Genomic DNA, 22,979 nt, shown 5'->3' on the forward strand with positions numbered 1-22,979 from the left:
CTTTTTGACAGTTTATCTTTGTTCAAGCCCGATTATCGAAAATTTCAATAATCACCCCGATTTTAAGAAACTAACGGTAGCTCAAGACAGCCATTCTTTCTCAACGTGAAGGTAGAAACATCAATCTAAGAGTATTAGCTGTTTGAGCACTCGTTTATATTTTTCAGAAGTTTTACACGGTGCTCAACATCAATTATCAATTCTCAAAACTTCTCCAAAAATCATATTCATTGTTATTAATACGATTTTCGCGTCAACCGCTGAACAACGCTGCTTAACGGAGAATAAAATTTTCAACATTGTAAAAGAATCGTAGACTCGTGAGGAAGATAGTGAAAAAAAAAAATAATAATAATAATAATTCCAGGACACGTCCCCGGATTCTCTGACATTTCCCGGTTTTTTTCAAACGCCTAAAAATTCCGTAACAATTTCCGGTTTTCCAGATTTTCCCGACAGCTGGACACCCTGGACTGTACAAATTACATCCGCCGACGATGAGAAGCTCTCGAGACGAATCTCGTTGCCGTTTACAATGCCGATATCCTCGGCTTGGTTGCCTGCCGACGGCCGGCGTCGCGACGCCAAGCGTCATGTTGGATTAGGACCGGTTTATAGAAGGCTCGGCATGGCATCGCGTCAAGATTATTCCCTCGGATAATCAGTGTACATGTCATTATTTAGAAATTAAAGTTAGCGAGTGTATTTTATACGCACACGGTGATAGAAAGGCGGTAGAGTTTTCTCATATACTTACACAAAAGTTACGTAAAATTGACGCTGGAAATTGGCCAGAAAATAGAAACTAAAAGTGCGCGTAAATTTAGAAACGAGAAATAAAATGTCACGTTCATAAATGAGCGACGATGAATAAAAACTTGCGATTCCGTTAACGAACCTTTTGTCAATTTCACCCCCGTCCTCCCTCCCTCTTTCTCTCTATCTCTCTATATCTTTCTCACTAGTTTAAACGACTTTTCTTCATCTTATCTCGCTGTCGCTGCTACACGGAATCGCAAATTTATCGTTTCGTTCGTTTTTCCCTCTGCCTCACGGCTAATCTAAAACGTATAGATATCTCGTTAGCTAATCGCGACGGATCTATTCTATCCTCAAACGTCATTTTGACAAACGATTAAAATTCGAGGAAAAATCTGATCCCTGTATTCTGTCCACAACCGAGAAGTGACGTTTCGAAATCCGCTTTTCCTGTTTCAAATATTCGAATATCGGCACCTGCATCGCGACAAAACGTTCCGTCGGTTCCCTTCACTGTACATATTTCCGTCGACAAGTAATTCGTCGAGCTTGATTATTTTCGTTTTTACAATTGTCGAATAACCTTATAACGCGTGTATTTTCCTCAAGTCTATTTGTCATCTCTCACCGCGTTCCAAAAGCGATGAGAACACACAATTTTGCGTATTATATATCCTGTTAAACGAAGGTGGAAAGAAAAAAGTATCATTAACTCACTCCAAAAATAATGCACAGCATCCATCCAACGGGTCGAGTGGAAGAAGAAGATGACGATGATGATGATGATGATGAAGAAGAAGAAGAAGAAGAAGAAGAACAAAAAGAAGAAGAAGAGCAACAATAAATTCCTTGAGTGTACACTAACGGCAATAAATACTCCCTTATAGGTTTTTTCGTTACAATTATTTACCGCAAATGTATAACGCGTGCGAACATAATCGAAAATGTATTATTAATATTATAATTATTGTTATAATTTACACACGGAGGCGAATTTCACATACGTGAAAATTACTACTGTAACAACACTCTCACAACGTCACTATAAGTCGCAGTAATCGTCTAAACGAAAGCAACCGACGGAACGGATAAACAAGTGAACACATTTGAAGACGGTGAACGGAATTGAAAAGTTATAAAAAAAAAAAACGAAAATAAATAAATAAACAATCAACGAAAAATCACTGGCGTTCTTTTCCCGCGTGCACAAACAACAGCAGTAATAACATTATTATCAACAGCAGGAGCTCGTCAGATTTTCACATGTCAAGGTATGATGTTGATGTTTTGTTTCCGTCGTTGCGGGTGTTTCAGCGTGTAATTGATGAATAAAAAATAGAGGCTAACGAGGGAAACGAACCCTCTGCGTAAACGGAAGTAAAACTTTAATTTCAATATTGTATGCACTTGCCTCTCAGGTAGCAGAGGGACATGATATTCGCACTGTTTTCCCGCGGGTAATCCGTCGCAGCTGGCCGTGCACAGTATTTGAAAACACACGCCGTAATTCTCGGTGACAACACTGCGGATCAATAATTCACCATCACAATTCACGTTTTAAATTTTCATCGGATTTTTTTTAACATGATGTCTATACATAATTATACATGTATATACTACAAGATTTTATGCAGAGTATTGAAAAGTAGGCGAAATAACGTATTTAGATTGTATTAAAAAATTCTATCGAATTTTCTTGTCGTCGTCGTCGTCGTTGTTAATGTTGTTGTTATTGTTGTTGTTCTAAACAGATATGGTTTTTTAATCGTAGTTTTATTTATCTTTCAACTGTTTTATCCTCGTTATTATTCGTCGCCGATAGTCATTTGTTGCAACCGAGTCGATAACGAAGATCGGCAGCCGACGCGGTATTTGTTGTTGTTCGATCAACGATTAAAGGCAGGTTTCGTGTGCTGTTCGTTAGCTCTCACGGTTCGCAGCGGGTCACAACACACTCTCTCTCTCGGAGGCACGACGACGGGCTAAACCGTAAGCCAGTCAGAGTCGCCGGAAGTCGGTGGTGGCAAACATGACAAGTATGTAAAGTATTGGAGGAATCGTGATCACATTACTGGCATTCTGGCGGTGATTTTTACTGAAATAAACGTTATAACAGCTCGGTTATAGGTTCTAGGTCAAAGGGTACTTACCAGGGGGCCGGATGACGCTCGCCGCGGGCAGTTTTCACGAAATTAGGACGGTATTTCGTCCGTAAATATGAAGAGTTACTCTGTTTTTGGTATGCCAAGAATGGCACAAAGAATCCAGACAACGCACACGCCTAGTGCGCAGCCGCTCTGCGCATACGCTGACACCAAGCGCTCGTGGGAGAAACCAGAAACCGATCGGCGCCGAGCTTTCCTCCCGCCGCCGCGCGCAGCCCGAGTTTAACCGAACTTTCCCGAAGCCGCTCAGCCGAGAAAGCACGCACCTTACGAGGGGCGGGCGGCCTCGCGTCCGATTCAAACAAGGCACTTGTTGATTTTCCGACAAAAAGATTTTACATCTTTCAAACAACCCTACGCGCCTTTTCTCCCTACTCTCCTCGTTATTCCCGCTCTTCTTCTTCTTCTTATTCTTCACCGGCCCGATGTTTCGTCAACGATCGACGAAACCCCGCGATTTTTAATATTTCATATGCACCTCTACGCCTCTGCCTTCGCCGAAATTATCCCTCCGATATAACGTAACGTACGTACGTAGCTGCCGCTCTCTACGCACACGCATGCATACAGAGTTTTTACGCGCGCAACGCGACCGCACCGGCAACAACCACCACCACCACCACCACCACTACTGACATAAACTGCACTGGTGTTAATGCACTTGCTTTTCGACGGAGTTCCTGCTCCTCCCCTCCCCCCTCCGGCAAGATACTCCTCGACTCATCACCGCGACGCCGGATGCGCTTCTTACACGGAAAGTGCCCTCATGTCAGAGGTGTGCCTTACTGATTTTCTTCCTTCAGTCACGCGTTGTGGAGAAAACGAAGAACCATTGAACAAGGGGTGAAAGAAACACCTGCCCCAAAAATAAGGGATGCAACCCTCGCGAGTAGAAACACCACGCGTCTATTATCGTCTGTCGACAGCAAATATCATACGGTTGGATTCGTCTACCTTTAGGGACTCGACGTCTTTATCGAAAAATCGTAAGAAATCGCGTTTCCGGGGTAAACTTTAAGGGTGGTTTCCGACCCTCGATCAGCGTAAAATTATCACGGTAAAATGCACGTCTTACGTTCTTTGGATGTATCGTAACGCATCACGTAATGAAAAAAAGCGGCGAGCTAGCAAACGCCTCGGATGTTTTCCTTGATCGTTGCTTATTCCGCGGACAATGTGAAACTACTAATTCGCCATGTCTGTAATCCGTAAGTCGTCGTGTTTGTCGTTCGTATTTGCGCTACCAACCCCCCCCCCCCCCCCCCCCTCCCGGGCCAATCGGCTCTCTGGGTTCGATTGATCGTCAAACGATCCCCTTGTTTACAGTAAACATGTGTAAATATTACCGTCCTCGGTTTACCTCCGCGTAAACTTTGTCCGATCCGTGGAGTTCTACTCGTCCTGAGACTGCCCTGATCGTCGGTGCGGTGCAAAAAATTCAAATCGAATCAACCGGAGCGAGATATTGTTCGAGGAAAGATAGAAAAGGGATACTCCCGTGGAAGGTGTTTCGTTTCCGGCCGGATGCAGACCGGGAGTAAAAAGTTTACGTGTAGGCGTAATGTCGTGCCCTTATTTTTGCTAACTTTTTAAATTGGCACGCAGACTCGGTGCTCGACGAGCCGGGATCATCGAGTTTATTGCCGACTGAACGACTAACGTGCAGAAATATTCGCTTCAGCGAGTTGGTACTGAGAATTTTCAGGTTCATCGACACCCGAGACTTATTCACCTCCTGGGACACCTGCGACGAATGCGAGACGAAAACTGCTAAATTGCACATTGCCCATTACGATGCATGCAGGTGTACCAACCGTGTATCTCTGTCTGCATAATTGTACGTTCATGTATTCGCTGACGACGTCGAGTTGCCTGTTACATCCGAAGACTGCACCATCGGCTACGGAGTCCGGGAATATTGGCTTCGACACATTTTAATTAAATGTGCACAATGTCACCCAGCTAACAATTGAAAGGCTGACCGAATTTCCGGGTACTTCTTTTTTCTATCGTTGCAGTTGTAGAACAAAGGACCGTTTTACCGTGAAACCACCTGCTGCAATTCGTATCGCATTTTTAACTCGCACCGCTGCAGCACGTTGCTATGTTTCAAAGTGCATCGCTGATGTTTATTCTTCCTTTTATGACAAATTGACAAAGGCGTTGCGATGATTGAGCACGTCCGTGTTTGACTCGATGTAAAACTCAATAAACTTGCAACGTGAAATCGAGTTATCAAAAATTTATGTATTAATATCACCCTAAAAATCTGATAAAAATAATTATTCAATATCGGGGAGAAAGAGAGAATTCAGTTTTATTTTTATCGACACTTTGCGGTGATTTCGAAAGGCATCATTACGCCAAATCGCAGCAGTTTCGTTCAACGAATTGCGAAATAAAGAAATCTTTGCCGATTACACCGCGCCGTTCGGCGCTCATTAGCACGCAATTGTCATCGTCTAAAATTGATTGCAAATTTCGGTGTACAACAAGAATTTAACTTCCGAAAGTATTACAGTTAAGAGATCTGTCAAGGTTTGCGGTTTTCACTGGAGCGTAGAGTTATAACTCAAATAAATACGAAAATTCATACTCATGAAGTATTAAAAAACGTCGCGAGTAAATTCAAGCAGTATTTAGACTCGCGGTAACTACGCGGTTTATACACATTAAGAAAATGAGATCAATCTGGAATGCAAGTCTTGACTGATTACGCAAGCAACGGATCTCTGCAATTAATAAAATCCAACCGACCTATAGCCGGACAAGGCAAAATGAAAACGGAATCCATGGTGATCCTATTATAAAAAAAAATAATTCTCTGAGCCGCATTATACACGGTATAGAAACGCGGTGCCCCATAGGGAAAAGTAACCCCATTCAACCGACCCCCAACGCATGTAGGGCAATTCGTGAACGCTGACTGGTGATGGCGAATCCGTGACACGTCGACAATGGGGGCTTATGGGTATGGCAATGGTCGGCGCATACGAATCTGGATATTGCATTTGCCGCAGCTCATCGGGCACGTCAACAAACCTCTTGACTCCGAATTTGCAAGGAAGTTTGCCCCCAAAATTCGCGCCATCAATCCCGCAAAATCCTCAGTTAAATGGACCGTGTAACGTGTGCATGTATGCAATGCTTCCGTCGACGATTTTTTTCTTAATTATAAGTGGAAAGTAGTTGACCGATGAGAGTGATAAGGGATTCTCCATCATTTTATTCACATACATTTTGATTACTGATCCTGGGCGTACAGATTATACCCATATTTTCATATCTGTAGTACAATACGTGTTGAGATAAACTTGTCAAACATTCCATAGACGTATGTATATAAACTGGAGAAATATCGCAAGAGGCATTACAGGCATCTCCCCATTCACGCGCAGAGATTTACTCACGTCCTAGATATTAAAATATCACGCCTGCAAGCTCCGAAGAGGAGGAGGAGAAGAAGGAGGAGGGGGAGGGGGAGGGGGATGCTGAGGGATATTCAAATTCAATATAGATATAAGCAGACGGCCCGAAGCATCGGAGGACGCGAGGTCGAGAAGGACCTCACCTGAAATTCCCAGGATCGCGACACATTTTCATCGAATTCCTTGCCGGCAAGGTATGCCAGGATTGCTTGAGATATTATTATTTGGATATTATATCCACGGCGCGACGACGCAAGCTGCTGGGTAATACACTTACTAACCTCCACCGACCCCTGAACCCACGGAGTCTACGACCCTCCGAACAAAAAGCAGACTCTGTATTTCGAAATTCGAATCTTACGGGTGGCACCTATATACATATTCGTCAAGTTTGTCGGTTGTAACCTTGACGCAGAGCTTTATGGACATCCAAATATCCTCGGCGTAAGTGACAGAGCCGATGAAAAGCACGCGATATAATAAGCCACTCGCGTTAATTTTTCCCACATCGATTGCTACCGATGTTCTGAGCAATCCTAGTTTTCGTATAATAGCGATTCCGTGGCTCGACAAAGTGCCGAGCAGGCTGAAGGGATGTAATATAAACAAACAAAAAGTTGAATCAGACAATGGAGTAACGTATTTCGGCACGTCGTGTAGATTCGAGTGTCCAGCCAGAGTACCCAGTCCATCAGTTTTTTGATAGAATTCTGTTTCTGGTCCAGGAACGTTTGCTTTTGCTAATCGTCAAGGAAGTGTCAGGACTGCAGTCTTATCGGACCGCTGTGAGGAAGTTAAACCGTGCAATCGCCGAGGAGGATAGAAACGACTATACAGGTTCTTGCACATTGCATTTTTCAATGAAACGGCGCGTCGACGGTGGGTAAAAATTAACGATAAGCAATTCTAACCGCTGGTCTGCGACAACCGCAATGGATAAAAATAACAAACCTGATGCATTGCATGGTCGCGCTGACCGCGGTGTCATGTCCGACTGTATTTCATACATAACAAGATTATATACGTATAGGTATATTAAACGTATTGCGGAAATTGAACGTATTACCCGGTATATGATGTAAATAAGTGAATGAGAGCTTGTGAATTTATCTTACTTCTGCAAGGAAAATTCTAAAAAAAAATATAACCACAGGTAATGTACTTTGACCTGGAGAACGCGGCGGAAGCTGAGGAAGACTTCTTCACCGCGCTTGCTCTCCTCCATTCGACGGATGAGGATTCGGCGGACAAATTGCGCCAGATGCTGGACGCCTCGATCGTGAAAAAACACGGTTTGGACAGGACCCTGGCAGCCAGGATGCGGCGGGATTCGTTATCTCTGTTTTCGGAAGAGAGGTGTAGGAATACGAAAGAACAGGAGATGAACGTTGACGGATTGAACGGGAAGGGTCGTGCCTTTCGGACGAACGTTAAAACGTCCGTTTCCAGCCCCAGTATGGAAGTGGTAATGGCAAAGGTTGGCCCTGACATGACGAACGTTCTCGTCGCCGTCGACAAGATGGACATACCGACGATTTCGATACCTGACGAAGGCTCCAGTGCCAGTGACGGTGCTCTCTGCAAGGTTACCGTTCTTCATAAGGTTTTCCTGTTTGTTTTTGGGTTTTTTGACGAACCAAAGATCTGTGAAATGCATTGGTTGGTGTGTTAAAATTTTGAAAACAGTTAAGTTTTTCAACGATTATGGGCTGGGAAGCGTTTTGAAATTGTGATTGAAGAGTGACGGTTGATCATGATCGATTCGGTGACAGGTTTGTGATTCGTTTAAAGATCTGCAACGGGGCGAGACTGGGTCCTTTGATTCTCCTGGAGTGCCAAGAATGCCAGGATGTCTACCATCCTCTTTGCCATCAGCCACCAGTCCTTGACCTTGACATTTATGACCCGCGGTTAGTGTGGCATTGCGCCAAGTGCGTCGAGCTTTCAGAGGCCACGGCGATCATCGTCGCTGCAGGGCTTGAAGATAAGAAATTTCAAGGAAACGAGGAGAGGGTCGAGAGTCACTTTGACGAACAGGTCAATTACTTCAGGCGAACAAAAACACGGCTTGACGATCAAGAGGATTCGATTTCTGGTGGGAACCGTTGCTCTGCCTCTTGCTTATTATTGAAAGAATTTTATTTTCTCTTTTAAATGAAAATTTAAATCGTAAATCGACAAATTACGACTCGCTCTATTACTTCACCTTATACCAGGTACCTACTCGGATTACCTCGCGAGAAATGGATTTAGAGTAATGTTTAAATTTGAATGTTTTTACCGCCCGTTTTGTGCAACCACTATAGTGCTTGAGTGCCCGAGGGGTTTTGAATTTATAATCAATGCGCAATACCGAGCGTTGAAATTTGAATGGTGTATTCGTTTAATTTTTTACTTTTCGCTATGCTCGTTGCCTCTTATGCACCGTACGTGTGCACGATATCATACCGTGTAATTCAAGATCTAGCAATCCGCAGCCTCTCGTATACTTGTACATACAAACCGACAAATGGTTTCAACTTATTCTTTCGCTTACAGATCAATTTCAATTGCGAAATACACCAAGCATCGGTAGGCGATCGGCAAAGAAGCAAACAAGTACGATACACATCGTAATAAATCCCACTATATATTCAATCCTATATCGCGGAAATGTTGATTTAGCGATAAAACGAAAACGAAGGTAGAATTTGCTGCGTCGTATGTGCGTAGTAAATAATCGAATTCGGCATAAAAGAGTGTTAACGAAGTATGAAAATAAAAAAAAAATAAACATTTTACAGAATCATCGGAACAAGCGTTCGCTGCCAAGAAAGGATCTTTAAAAAGTGGCCAATCCCCAACGGTCTCTTCGGCTTTCTCATCCGGACTCCAACTTCGCAAAAGAGTCGGTTCCAAGTTAACGATGACGCGGGTAACACCCAAGTAATATTTACATCAATTCCGCTTAGTCGTGCATTTTCCACGTCGTAAAAAGCGTGTCGATGTACCGATGAACATTCAATTATCTTAAAATCTCAACCCGTTAAACGTGTCCTTTTCAATTTGCATGCGATATTTAGAGGTGCAAGGGATGAATGTAATTAATTTTATTTTTTAACTCGGCTTGAAACACAATCTTCATATTTCCCTTAGGATTTTCTATACGTATAAAGGTATATTAATGGTCCACGCTTTGATTTGTGGTCGTGAGTTGAACTTCTCAACGTATATAAATATATACATATATTTGCTCATAATATCGCACAACTATAGCTATGTATGTGCACGCAACGGTGGTATAAATACAATCGAGGTTAACGAAAGTGAAAGGGTTTACATACGGTTGAATTTTATAAGAGCGTTGTTGAGAACGTGTCGTAAATTTAGCCGACTAGCTTTAGAATGAATTGAAGTTGATGCGAAGTTGAAAATATAAGTATTAGTAAGTATGTTTAAGGATGATTGTCGGTAGATTAAGACGGAGATCGGAGAATTGAAAGAGCAATGTTTGCAATTTATGTTTATAATTAGTATATAGGTGTTGTGACATCGCAATGTCTGCAGCTTCGGGATATTATTAAACCATATCGTTTCATCGAGTGATATACAAGCGAAAGTCATTATCGGATAAAATTTTCACGAGTTTTATAATTTCCATCATTGGCCCTTTACAATCACCATTGTATTAGTTAATTTAATGGTATTATAGGTATAAGATACTATTCGATGAGTTACAAAGAATTTACATTATATTACAATTCATCGTTCTTACTGTCTCGGTCTTAATGTTATATTCCAAAGAGAGAGCAGAGAGAAAGAGAAGGAAAAAAATCGTAACTCTATTCTTATAATTATGCATGCAACACGCTTCGGGCGAAAGTAATTTTTATTAAATCATATACACCTGCTAAATTTTTTCACCAAGTGTTATTTTTATTCTTTCAATTTATTTATTAATAGTTTGAAGAAAAAATTTTAAGTTACACGCATTACGTTCAAAAATAGTTTTGTACCGCTTAGAAAAATAATTATTGCAGTTTCTTTAATTAATCAGCTGTGATGGTATTAATTGATAAAATTACACGTAGCGTAAAGCGTGAACGAGATGTTCGAGATTAAACCGCACAATGTATAAAACTGAAAATCGAATACACAAATATATGCGGGAAAACGCTGCGGGATGATTAATTTTTTTTCATTCCAGTAGATGTATAAAAAATAGTTTTTATGCGTTGAAATTATCACTTGTAAAATCATTATTTAGTTTTAAAAAATTGATGCGATAAAATATTATCAGTGTGTTATCATAGAACTGTTTTTTATCTTCTTATTGTTAATATAAGATGTATTATGTGTGCATATTCAGAAAATGGACGCGTTCAAATGGCTCAGACAAGAGTATTTTACTAATTATATGCAGCTTACATAACGTCATTTATCTATGTGAATTAATGCAATGATTAACGCAACATCTTTTACAATGGATCCTGAGTTTTTAAATTAATAATAAAAATCATTTCTTTAGATTGGGATATGTTCGCGAATATCATTGTTTACAACGGTTGATTAGCAAATCGAATAATTTCCCCAGGTAAAATCGATCGATCTAACACAGGTGCGCAAAATTTATGTTTACAACATTATAGCAACGATTTCATTTGTTTGTTGAGTTTTGAGACCAGATTTCACACAATTAATCAACAATTAATCAACCGGAATTAATTTTTGGAAACATTTTCACTCATTTCATAAATTAAAAAACGAGTCTCACGACAGATATGTATTATTCGCTTTTGTGTAATGATTAGCGTTTCATTGACGTGACTTTAGTTTCTTCTCTTTGCAGTTCTCTTCAGCAAACGCTCGTTTATACATCATGTATCGAAATGAAACTTTTTTTCCCGACCGTTTGATTGGTTCTGTAAATTTACTCATCCGTTTTAACTTCACATGAAACATATGTCAAAGAAGAACAATTCGGAAAGTTGGATTTTTCTAAGTAAGTATCTAAAGTTAAATTCTCTGTTACATTCTACACTATAAAAATTTCAAAAGTGTGTCTTTGCAAACTTAATGAATAATTTTAATCCATAGTTATTTCCCGTGATTACGTAACAAGTATTCCCCGATGTTAAAAATAGCAACAACAATGAGTCTAACAGCTATGGTGACGATGACGATGATAATAACAATAGTGTGTAATATTGTCAAATTAGGAAATCAAGAAACTGGTAGAGTCCGAAATGGTTCGTGACAAAACTAAAAATCACGTCAGGTATTAAGAACTTGTGATAGCATTCCGAGAACAGTACACATTAGTTAATATGTACATGATACATGTTACGTGGAATGAGAGTCAAGCGATGTTTCCGGGTTCTTAGCGTACATGTTACAAGCTTCTCCAAGAATAAATAAAATCTTTTTTCTTCATAGGTTCGTCGATAAATTTTCGCGCGATATTTTTTGACGATTTAAACGGGTGTACGTATACGAATAACCAGAGTCTCGTATTTCTGCTAATGTATGAATTACATCAGATGTGCCAATTAAATGAAATTTTTCTTGCATTATATTACATGAACAAATGCAAAAAGTATAGTGAGTAGCAGTATGTGCCCCATATACATAACATAACGAGTTTACTTTCGTTCGAAACTAATTTCCTGCGTTTCTCTTGTGGAAACAATAATTACGTAAAGGTAAATATAATAATTGAATATGAAATGATTTCACGATATAATTACATCAGTATACAGAGTAAGGGAAAAATGAAATATGGTAATGAATATAAATAAAGAATTAGAATGTGCAAGAACATAATGTAATTCTTACCATTTATGAGAGGAAAGAAAATGACCCACTGGATAAAGGCTTTCGAAAATTGAAATACATTATACGCAGTACCTATGAATAGTGTAATAGTGCATTTTGCTTTATTTTTTCATTTTTTTAAATTTTATTTCATTTTATTCTCATTTTTATTTCTATTTTTCATTTCAATTAATAATTTTCAACAATTCTACAACGTGCACTGAATATACTTTCTCTAATTATTAATTATATGATATGCACTTTTTTTATCAATAAAATCCCGGTAGAGTATAACTATCCAGTCTGACTGAGACAGAATTTACAATCAAATTGGGTAATACCGATCTGAGATCACAATATTCGTAAAAGATTTCTTGGGAAGGAGAAAACAAAAATAAGATAGAAAAAATGTCAACATTTTTGAAATATGTGGAAATAAAACAAAAATCACAACACGTCTGTGCTGTAGTTACTCGATTTGATTCGAATGATTTTCAATCTTATAAGATTTTTTCGTAGTTTTTTTTTTTTATAATGCAGACGTGTATAAAGAGTAGAGAGACAATTGTATAATATTTTTAGCATGTGATCACTTGACGTGATGATCAAACAATCAAGATGTATGTTAATAATATTAATTGACATGATATCATAAGAGCGTTACCATCACATGATCCTTTGACTACGTATTATGCATATGTAATAGAGGATTCATTATTGCATTAGAAAATTGGTAAGTAGAGATTTTAATTGTGCATTTTTTTCTTTTCAATTCTCCTTTATCAGGACAATATTATAAGCTGGAACCTAATTATTACATATAAACTTATTCTCACCTCATCTATGTAAGTACGTAGTTACAGAATGGAAATGATATCCAAATTATTATTTATTTATTTTGTTTTTTACTTTAACTAGGTTCGTTAGTTACTAATTCTTATTGAAATTGAATACTCATTCAATCCAATCTATGATTATAGCGCGTACTTTATCCTCCCAAAGAAGTCGAGAAGTGAAGTAAGCAGCTTCTTTTCCCTAATTGAACTACTTCTAGTTCAGGCTATACATACAACAGTGCTAATTAACTAAAGCCGACGTATACCGTCAAACCAAAATTCTTATACCTAAGGTGTTATAAAAATGAAAATCGGTATGTTTTCAGAATGATTTCTTGATAGAGATGCCATTTATCGTATTGGGATTCTTTGCTGAGGCCTAGCCATTGACAGTTTGATCTTAGATGAATCGAGTTCCGTTTTCTTTTTCTTTTTTTGTAACACCCTACTATATGTATGTTTATAATATGTATACGTATACATACACGGCTACATACAAATGTCTCTACTCTGAGGTCAGGTGAGTGAAGAAGAAAACCACGTTATATAAAAACATGCTATCGTATAACACTCCTTAGTAAAAATGTGCAAAACGGATGTATCGTAAACCCTTTAGCAACTAGATACGCACTTATGAATACCAAATACGAGCAAAGGCAGGCTCTGCAGAATACGGCTGCAACTAGATACTTGCAATTTTACGCTTTCAAAATTTATGTATGTATATCAGTATAACTTAGGCATAGGTATAACGTCAACGTACATACCTACCTACAGATGCTAGAAAACTTTTCTCTGTTTCTTTGGCTAAAGGGTCAAATTGCCGGTGCTTTATACGTATACAGTTACGTTTGGACTAGAAATATCATGTAAACTAACTTCTAGAAGAAACATTCCTGCTTAAATTGTTACAATATATGAATTAGCAGAACTTAAGGATTAACTGCGCTGCGAAGATCCGTAGCTCCGAAACTGTTCAAAATCGGTCTACCTTTAATATTCAAATTGCAATCAGAACTACAATTCCCCGATTGTGAACAATCGTATATATCATCTCCCAAAGTTTATTGGAATAACGGTATTCGATACTTAATGTCATCATCACTGAGTAGATGAAAGAAACTATTGACAGTTTTGTAAAAGTAATTAAGAAACGACGTATAACAACAAGGCGAATAAGTTTACGGTAGACAATGATAAATCCTTACTACAAATTTTATTGGCATAATTGTAAATTAGGTGCATAATGAATTATCTTTCCCAATAGGGAGAAAAAACATATAAATTTTTTGTAGCTTTGATAAACAGAAAGAATACAATTCCGTATTCTTTATTTCTTATCAACAGTTCATATCGTTGATGAAATAGAATATTTTTGGACGTTATATTTTGGTCTTGGTCGTACGAATATTGGGTTAAATGTGACGAATTGGTTACTTAATATCTAATTTCATGATAATGTAACGTTTTGACGAACAAGCTGTGTCCAATTTTACTTTATGCCAATTATTGCTACAATACTGAATCCGTTATAAGTATAGAATCATCAAGAAATGAAATGAGTAAATAAGTAATACTAAAAACGGTGCAAGATGCATTTTGAATGTTACTTGAAGTTTTAGTGGATGTTTTGTTCCGAAGGAATAAAAATTAACACCCTGACTAGAATATTATTAGTAAATTGACTAGCACGCAACACACTTGCAAAAATTGTTCAAAATTATTGGGCAGTTCACTACAATTATCTACAATAATAAATTAATAAATAATATCCTAACTCCAACAAGTAATGATCTGTCGTTTATATCGATAATACTTTTCAGAAACTCATTGTTTGCACGAATTGAATGGAGTAAGTATAGTATTCGTGATACGTTTTCCTTCTTGAATGCTAGATGCATTTTTTTTTCATTTCATTTCACTGTTTTGTTCTAACATTATTAATTTGTTATTATTTATACTATTTATTGGTATATTATTTTTGTAGTGTTTAAGTAACGGAAGGCCATTATACTTATGTATTTTCAAATGCCCAGCCAAGTGCCCATTGCTCATCGCCACTCTTTGGAAGCGCTAGATTCTAATTTAGTCAAATAAATTGTATTGTTAATTGCAATATTATCATTCATAGTACTTTTCAAACTTTATTTACTCTTTTATTGGCAACATAGTTTATGTACGCAAGTTAAGTGGCTGCTGTGATCGCTATGAGTCTATAACTTGTTATTCTGTCTTGCCACAGAAACGGCGAATGGCAATTAATACAGTTGGTTTACTTCTCTAATGACGCGAAAGGAAACATTTTGCTTTTCACTTTCAAGTTGTCAGATTCAATGAATCTAAAGTTTGTGACTAAGTAGGTATATAAACGTCCAACTATCAAGATCACAAACAAAACGGAAATACGTAGATAAAAGAAAAGTGTATAGCAGTGTATCTTGCACTAAGAGAAATGAAAATTGGTTAAGTAACAACGGAGCACACTCGTATACCTATATGAATTAAACTAGAATAATATCAACTACAATCCTCATCGTTATATCCAAATGTTTAAAATTTCATTAATATGCAGACATTTAAAGATAGAGCATTTTATACAATGTATATCGATCATTCTAACAACAATATATAGCGAGATTATGATGGATTCTAGTCTATAATCGGAACGTGTGCATTGTTTACCTTTGAAGAAGGTCGCACGTGATCATGATGTTACTTAACAAAGGCAGACTCGTAGCGTTAACAGGTAGAAGCAGTAGGCACTTTGGGACAATATCGATGGACTTATGGAATCCTGAAGGGTTAATCCACCTTCAAAGGGGGTAGGCCGTGTCCAACGACAAGATGTTCTTTGGGGAAATCCAGGATGACCGTAACGTGAAATCCCATGTTTGCCGATGCTATTACGTACTCGCACAGGGAAAACCAGCTGAATGCTGCAAGTCGTTATACGTGTAATGAATTATCCACAACTCTGTACGCATAAGTACAGCATAAAAAAGGATAAAAATAAAAATTTCAACACGCATAATAAAACTTCGCAAAAACTGTACGCACCCATATCGTGACACAAGAGGCGATGCTTCAGGAAGAAAATCACAAGACCCACAGTACTAAGAATGCTGATTATGAAAAGAGCCTGTTTGTATTGGAGGCTTGGTGCATTCGGAGTTATAAGGCGCCCTAATCTAACAGCTGCCAACATGTACGCTAGTGAGCTGAACATGAAGACTATGAAGATCTTCTCGTGAACGGCTAAAACATTGAATACATTAGTTGAAATGTTCATGGCATAGAATGCAATTTCAGTATGGAAAGTAAAATATGCATATACATAAATATGGTTATTCAAATACGAGTTCAAAGTTGAAGATATATAAAAATTCATAAATATATTTTCGTATGTTTTGGCAAGGCTCTGATCTTGTTTGAGCTGGCGCACCCTCACATGAAAAAATAAAAGCGAAATGTGATTTCCTTTGTGGTGTTTGTGCTGATGCTAGGCCGGAGTTTAAATATACATATCCATCAATCAATATCTTCCAAATAAAGAATGATAAAATATACCTCACACGACACCTAGCATAGCACGAGTGAAAAGAAATGAAACTTGTTATGATTATAGGTAGGAATAGCGTCAGACTTTGATGGATTTGGAAGGATATTAAAATCCGGTGTAGCCAAGGTTCACATATTCAAACTTTTGTTGATATAACTGTTAATATATATACTCACGATAATTTTCTCTGTTCGAAATGTAAGTAACTCCGCACAGAGCTGCTACCTCAGCAAGGTTTAGCCAGTAGCAAAGATTCAGAAGCCTGAATCCCAAAATCTTTCTTGGTAGATCGTCGACGGCCTTAAGAATTCTATGGTAATAGGAACGATAGACGCTAGCGATAACTATTCTGGGACCTATGTGCAGAGCGATGCTTATCCGCCATAAATATCTTTGAGGCGATACACCTGTTATTGCCGAAATTGATGGTATTATGTTATACACCTATAAAAACCAAAGCAAAAAAACGGTAAACAATTATTCTCACAGTCAACTGATCTATTTTTGCTGTAACAACGTCAATTACTGGATAAATATTGTAAATCACTCATGCATTTTTCAGCAGGTACAATAGTGCATAGGCCACTCGATTTGAGCTGTTCGTGTTTCTTTTCAAATCAGTGACGAAAATATGTATACAATAGTCCACTTACTCTGCAATGCGTTTCGTGAATGTCATCCTGCTGAAATATGTATGCTGTTATGAAACAGACCAGCAGAGCAATCAGAGGTAGCGATACGGTAGCCAAGCATAATTTTCTGAATCGTACCGCCAAGTAAACGGAGCTTTTGCTGCTCCCAACGTTGTTGAGCTCCATTATCAAGTTTTCTTACGAAACATTTATTAATGATTTCAATTTGTATCTACGTATTCTCCTATTTTAACTAAGCGTTTTCAATGAAAACGTCCAAGATATATACTTTTGCGTTAGTATTCTCCGTTCTCTTCTTTAAATGATAAAGTATTTGTTGGTAAAGTAAATAACGTAGTAATACATGACTGACTCTGATTAATCTCGCTAACTGTCCACGATTTTTGTTGCAGCCAATTTTCGTCTAGTATTATTTATTATTTATCATAGTCGGCGAAAGTAATCTTGACAGGTGCATGCACGATAGTTTCATCCCTCCGAATGTTACCTGTAAGAAGAATTGATATAAAGATGATTTTTTAATCGAATTTAATCTGAATTATAGATTATTCTAAAAATTTCTATTCTCTGAACATTTTACTGTTTTTTTTTTATTTTTATTTATCTTCTAATATAACCAGTGGATATAAATCCAAAGAATAGAAACTGTAGGGTCAAAGGTCACGGATTCAAATCCGAGTTCATATCTTATATACTCACTCGCGATGAAGATATTACGTATTGTAATTGTAACGTGAATAATAAATTTAACACCATTGTTATTCTGTGGATATGATTATCAAGTATACATCGACGCTCTTCCGAGCCTACGTATAATATTTAGCTCACGAGGCAGCATCTGTGCATACATGCATCATACATCCATACATAACCGAAGTAATGCAGACATATATAGGTATATACGTAAAGAACTATGTTGATCACAGGAATGCGCAATGCTGAGATACTGCAGAGTTTTTGAGTTGGAAGAATGATTCGAAGACGCCGCAATACTTAGTCGATGCCGTACGTGAGATGATGTTCATGAATTAAAATCACTTCGCATTTTATACGCGCGCCTCGTTTCGTCGGCAGTGAATTATTTCCTACGAACGGAACTTGAGAAGGTGATGTTTTTAGAATAACTGGGTTAATTACCTTCTGACTGAAACTTATCGTTCACCACGGCTACGACTACCACCCCCATCGAGTTGCCATCTGTGTTTCTTCTCCCTTGGTCGTTTTTATTCCTTCCTCATTCTCTCAGCCTTTTCCCTTTGACCCTCTCCATCCTCGACCCTCTCCAACCGCCGCTCACGCCCCGCGAGATTGCGATATATTCGCGGGGGTTGCTTTGTAGCGCCAATTTCAAACGCCGAAACGAACCCGATGCGTCCACGAACGCATTTCCTACCGTTTAATTTCCACCGTGTCCTTATTCAGTTGCAATCATTGCAAGATATTAAAGAAATTTCGTGTTTTTATACAGGTGTATTATTTTCGACATAGTTGTACAAGTAAACTGTTATTATCTTTAATCGTATTACGAGGCAATACTTCTATGATCCACGATATCACGAATCGCATATACCTATTCAGCGTAATTCAATATTGTTGTATAATAATTCACGAATGCGACGGCACTTTGTCTTATGAATAGGAATTTTCCTTCAAATATTGGGCACGTAAGATACGAAAATATCGATCTGATACAGATTTATTAAAAAATGTAGTAGTTTTAATTAATTCCACTCGAGCCTCAAGTTCTTATTATTATCAATTAATATCCTAAGCCCGCACCCTTCGTTGCGGCTCATTTTCCACTTCGTACTCAATTTCCACTCTCGGCCTTTTCTTGCTCTTTTTCCCAGGTTTTGATGATTTCGGAGGTTTAGTGGGTTTGGTGAATTTCTTACTAGTGGAAGGTATGCCATCCTAAAATAAGAATAATTATCGTATAACAACCTGTAAATTGACCCAGTTTTGACTTTATGAACTGAAGTAGATCAGACATTCCGTAAATAAATTTACCATGATGAAAAAAAAGACAAAAATATATATACCTCAATATCTGATGCATCTGATTCAAAACTATCGGAAAGTTGCACCTCCTCTCTGCGTCCAGAATCGCTATCTTCATTCTGGAATATAATTGTCTTACTTGAACAACTGCGTTGCGGGGATAAAATCAAGAAAATGATTAATTGTGTAACTCAATTTTCAAACTTATAATCAATTTTGACCTGAGAAACTTCTTCTGCATTATCATTAATGTCGTCATCATCGTCATCGTCGTCGTCACTGTCTGCAGCAACGAATTCTCGATTATTAATCTCATTTTCCTCAGCTTCCAATTCCATTTCAACCTCTCTTTCGATTTCTTCTTCCTTTTCCTGTTGATGAAATTATTATAAGAATTGAAAAACTATATAAGCAATGAGAAGAGTGACAAGTCTTGTGATTCTCTAAGCTAAGCATTATAACATTTCATTTTTTCAGAATCTTAAGTTTTCATTTGATCTTATATGAGAATTGCTGGACAACTTGTTCATACTGACCTCTTCTTCACTTTCGGCTTCGCTTTCTCCTTCGACTTCAACCTCTTCAACAGCTTTCTCAAACACTTTTTGAGGGAAATTGTAGATGTCGTTATACTGGAAAGACAAGAACATTGGAAATGAAGGACCGACCATTGTTTGAGAATAACAATTTCAGAGCCGAATATAGAAAGGTCATAATGTGGAGATTCTATTTACCATTCCTTGCTTCAATCTCTCCATAAGCTGCTTCTCAATTGCTGTATCCAACTTTGCTGCAATGAGAGCTTTTTCTTCTCTACGTCTTTCTCTTCTTTCTATTTTTCTTTGTAGAGGTACAAGTTTCTTTTGCCTCCTCAGCCTCAGTTTTCTCATTCTAATAAGATATTGAGTAATTTTGACGAACCTCTGCTTACATTTAGCCTTAATGAAGCCAGGCCAATAGAGAAGGTTCTCGTTGATCTGATATATTGCTTTTTCAAAGTTTCTGGATAATTTTACTTTCTCCCACATATTGGTAGGAAATGCAACTCTGTAGAAGCAATATAAAGTTCCATTAGCATTGCACTAAAATTTTCACCAAGAGAAATTTAAATACTATGCTTACCTCTCCGCTGTTCTCATATATAAATAAATTATCCCATTTTCTTCTCGTACAGTCGCATACTGGCTATTTGCAAGCGGGCAAGACGCACGGCTGCAAAGCCCAGTCAGGTTGTATTCATTTCTACAAAACCTCTGACTTTTTGTGCTGAAAATTAACGATGTTGTCAGTTAATGAGGATAAATGTCCTTTAGTTCCTATTGAGTTTCGTTGATTTCACTTACTTGACTTTGAAGGAACAGAACGATTTGTTTATAATACTCCAGACAACCTGAAACGTATTCTAGGTTAGTTTTGTTTGCATTTGAGGAAAGTTTTCAAACAAGTTTAACTGTGTATCTTTACTTACGTCGTCGTGTTGCATTTTAGCTAAACTGCGATCTTAAATGATCTGTAAATATTAAATTCACCACTTGCGAAATGGCATATCAAACATGGAATACTGCACGTGGGCTCTGGCTGGTATACTTTTGAAAGATTTTGAGGTTACCCGAGAACCTATCGCAGCATCGCCATCGTCTCCATCTATCGCCGGCTGAGGTAACCAATATCGAGACTTTGCACGATTCTAGCGCCCTTAGCTCAGCAGATCCGGTGAGACAGGAAGTTCTTTCTTTTGGTGACCGTGTTTATCAAAGGAATCGAAAGTAAGTAATGCTGCTGATATTTGTTGGATTTACGCGTCATAACGAACCAAAAACCCTCAATATCGTGAAATTAACAATCTACTAATGTTTTTCATCTCGATTATAATCAGCCCGATTGATTCCGCTTCAAAGTTTTTCAGATTTCATTCAATTTAGTATCGCGGATAGACGCCACGTGTTTTTAATGGAGACGATTCCATGTCAAGAGTGCCAATCTTTTCTTTTATTTAAAGCAACACTGGAATTCTGCTTAGATGAATCACATCTGAGAATCTTATTTCTCTTAATTCTCGTTAAATTTCCTATCCTTTGAAAGGCTAATGGCGTAATAATTTCACTTGTAACCTGTACACACCCTTTTCCTATTACAGCGTAGCACGAAAATTAATATGCTTATAATTTTTTGGGGAGTCAGAAATACATTTGTTACTATCCAGTAAAGTAAAGTCAACATTACTTTGTTTCAGTATGGCGGACGCAGCTCCAGCCGCAGCCACAGCACCAGCACGTGGTGGTTTTCGTGGGGGATTTGGCTCTCGTGGAGCTGGGGGTGACCGAGGAGGCCCAAGAGGAAGAGGCCGTGGAGGCAGAGGTAGAGGCCGTGGTCGTGGCCGTGGCAAAGAAGATGCCAAGGAGTGGATTCCAGTTACTAAATTGGGACGATTAGTTAGAGATGGAAAGATCCGGACTCTGGAGGAGATCTATCTCTTCTCTCTACCCATCAAAGAGTTTGAAATCATCGATTTCTTCATCGGGCCGTCTCTAAAAGATGAAGTCTTGAAAATCATGCCTGTACAGAAGCAGACTAGGGCTGGTCAACGTACTCGTTTCAAGGTAAAGCAATCTTTAATAAGTGACGTAACGTCTAAACAAGTTTTGACATGCTATTAATTGTACGTAGTCAATTACAACTTACAGTAGTAAAAATTTTATTATGTAAAGTGCGGTAAAAACTACATTTACTTTCTCCGAAGTGAAGTGCATGAAAAATTGCACGATTAAAAAGAACTCATACATATGCCAGCTCTTACCTTAGTAATGTTTTACAGGCATTCGTCGCCATAGGAGACAGTAATGGCCACATAGGCCTTGGTGTAAAGTGCTCAAAAGAAGTTGCTACTGCGATTCGTGGAGCAATCATTTTGGCCAAATTGTCTGTTGTTCCCGTGCGTCGTGGTTACTGGGGAAACAAGATCGGAAAGCCACATACCGTGCCGTGCAAAGTAACTGGAAAGTGTGGCTCCGTCCAGGTGCGACTAATCCCAGCACCTCGAGGAACTGGTATAGTTTCTGCTCCAGTCCCCAAAAAGCTTTTGCAGATGGCCGGTATCGAAGATTGCTATACCTCAGCCAGAGGATCGACCGGAACTCTTGGAAATTTTGCCAAAGCAACTTACGCAGCCATTGCTAAGACGTATGCGTACTTGACACCTGATTTGTGGAAGGAAATGGTCCTCACAAAGGCTCCGTATCAAGAGTACGCAGATTACTTGTTCAAGAATCATCGTCCAGTCACTGGTCCACGTCCCACTGAAACTGTATAAAAAAAACCTGACTTGGCTATTACAGTAATAAATCTTCCTCTTGGATAATTAAAATGATCACTTGTTTTGCTTAATTCTTTCCCTGTTGTGTGCATCCTATTCCCGTAATATGTTCAAGACTTATGCATCAGAAGATATTTGTGGCAGTTGACTGTGTTCAGTTCATCGATTAGTTCTGGTAATATAATAACGTACTGCAAAACAAATGTTCTTCAAACTAATCTGGGCAATTTTCATCGAATTTAGATTTTTAGTAAGCTAAAGCTTGAGTGACAGTAATTTTGTGATATTAACTAATATATTGGAATAAGATATTTTTTTCAATAGACTTACAAAGTGTTTGACTATGTACTTCATTTAATTTATATTCTCAATTATTAGATTAGTGTATGCATGATTTGTTGCAAAAGGCCACATACAATATCTAGCAATCATCAGATCGTTATAAATATGACATTCTTTTTTATGATTATGA

The 22,979-nt window shown here is 38.2% G+C and overlaps 4 protein-coding genes across 13 annotated transcripts in view; 1 reads left to right on the top strand and 3 right to left on the bottom strand.

Annotated features, from left to right (window-relative positions):
* LOC124412315 (protein scalloped) overlaps positions 1–3,328 on the bottom strand; it is a 114,018-nt gene extending 110,690 nt beyond the window's left edge. Inside the window, exons 1-2 of one of the 5 annotated variants that reach the window (XM_046892081.1) lie at positions 2,910–3,328; positions 2,171–2,281 (exon numbers count right to left, since the gene is read on the bottom strand). Coding sequence is in view for 2 of the 5 variants with exons in the window: in XM_046892082.1 (XP_046748038.1) it covers positions 1,477–1,501 (25 nt within the window). In the remaining 3 variants the exon portion in view is untranslated. Of the gene's footprint in view, positions 1–1,476; positions 1,542–2,170; positions 2,356–2,909 lie in introns of those variants that run through there. The other 4 variants (XM_046892080.1, XM_046892083.1, XM_046892084.1 and 1 more) reach the window with 4 other exon arrangements.
* Positions 2,672–22,979, top strand: part of LOC124412318 (40S ribosomal protein S2) — a 45,115-nt gene continuing 24,807 nt past the window's right edge. For 2 of the 4 annotated variants that reach the window (XM_046892089.1, XM_046892087.1), the window contains exons 1-3: positions 20,812–20,960; positions 21,428–21,794; positions 22,010–22,510. In XM_046892089.1, the coding sequence (XP_046748045.1) occupies positions 21,429–21,794; positions 22,010–22,504 (861 nt within the window). In that variant the 5' untranslated portion in view covers positions 20,812–20,960; position 21,428 and the 3' untranslated portion in view covers positions 22,505–22,510. Of the gene's footprint in view, positions 2,679–5,450; positions 5,457–9,945; positions 9,951–20,811; positions 20,961–21,427; positions 21,795–22,009; positions 22,633–22,979 lie in introns of those variants that run through there. The other 2 variants (XM_046892090.1, XM_046892086.1) reach the window with 2 other exon arrangements.
* On the bottom strand, positions 8,111–18,571 carry LOC124412319 (post-GPI attachment to proteins factor 2-like). Of its 3 annotated transcripts, none has more exons than XR_006929785.1 (6): positions 18,331–18,571; positions 17,194–17,680; positions 16,717–16,984; positions 16,039–16,236; positions 15,664–15,917; positions 8,111–8,329 (listed from the first exon to the last, which is right to left on the bottom strand). XR_006929785.1 is itself a non-coding variant. In XM_046892091.1 (5 exons), the coding sequence occupies exons 2-5, from the start codon at positions 17,356–17,358 to the stop codon at positions 15,784–15,786; spliced, it is 765 nt and encodes a 254-aa protein (XP_046748047.1). In that variant the 5' UTR covers positions 17,359–17,680; positions 18,331–18,571; the 3' UTR covers positions 13,175–15,783. The 3 variants fall into 3 exon arrangements, 1 of the variants encoding a protein (XP_046748047.1); XR_006929786.1 differs by lacking the exon at positions 8,111–8,329 and adding an exon at positions 8,450–8,468; XM_046892091.1 differs by lacking the exon at positions 8,111–8,329 and having other exon boundaries at positions 13,175–15,917.
* On the bottom strand, positions 18,925–20,802 carry LOC124412317 (protein MAK16 homolog A). The gene is made up of 8 exons (XM_046892085.1): positions 20,663–20,802; positions 20,538–20,584; positions 20,317–20,460; positions 19,929–20,241; positions 19,731–19,826; positions 19,416–19,565; positions 19,236–19,313; positions 18,925–19,107 (listed from the first exon to the last, which is right to left on the bottom strand). Exons 1-8 carry the CDS (start codon positions 20,675–20,677, stop codon positions 18,961–18,963), a joined length of 990 nt encoding a protein of 329 aa, XP_046748041.1. The 5' UTR covers positions 20,678–20,802; the 3' UTR covers positions 18,925–18,960.

This window comes from Diprion similis, chromosome 11 (assembly GCF_021155765.1).
Source record: "Diprion similis isolate iyDipSimi1 chromosome 11, iyDipSimi1.1, whole genome shotgun sequence".
Taxonomy (NCBI): Eukaryota; Metazoa; Arthropoda; class Insecta; order Hymenoptera; family Diprionidae; genus Diprion; species Diprion similis.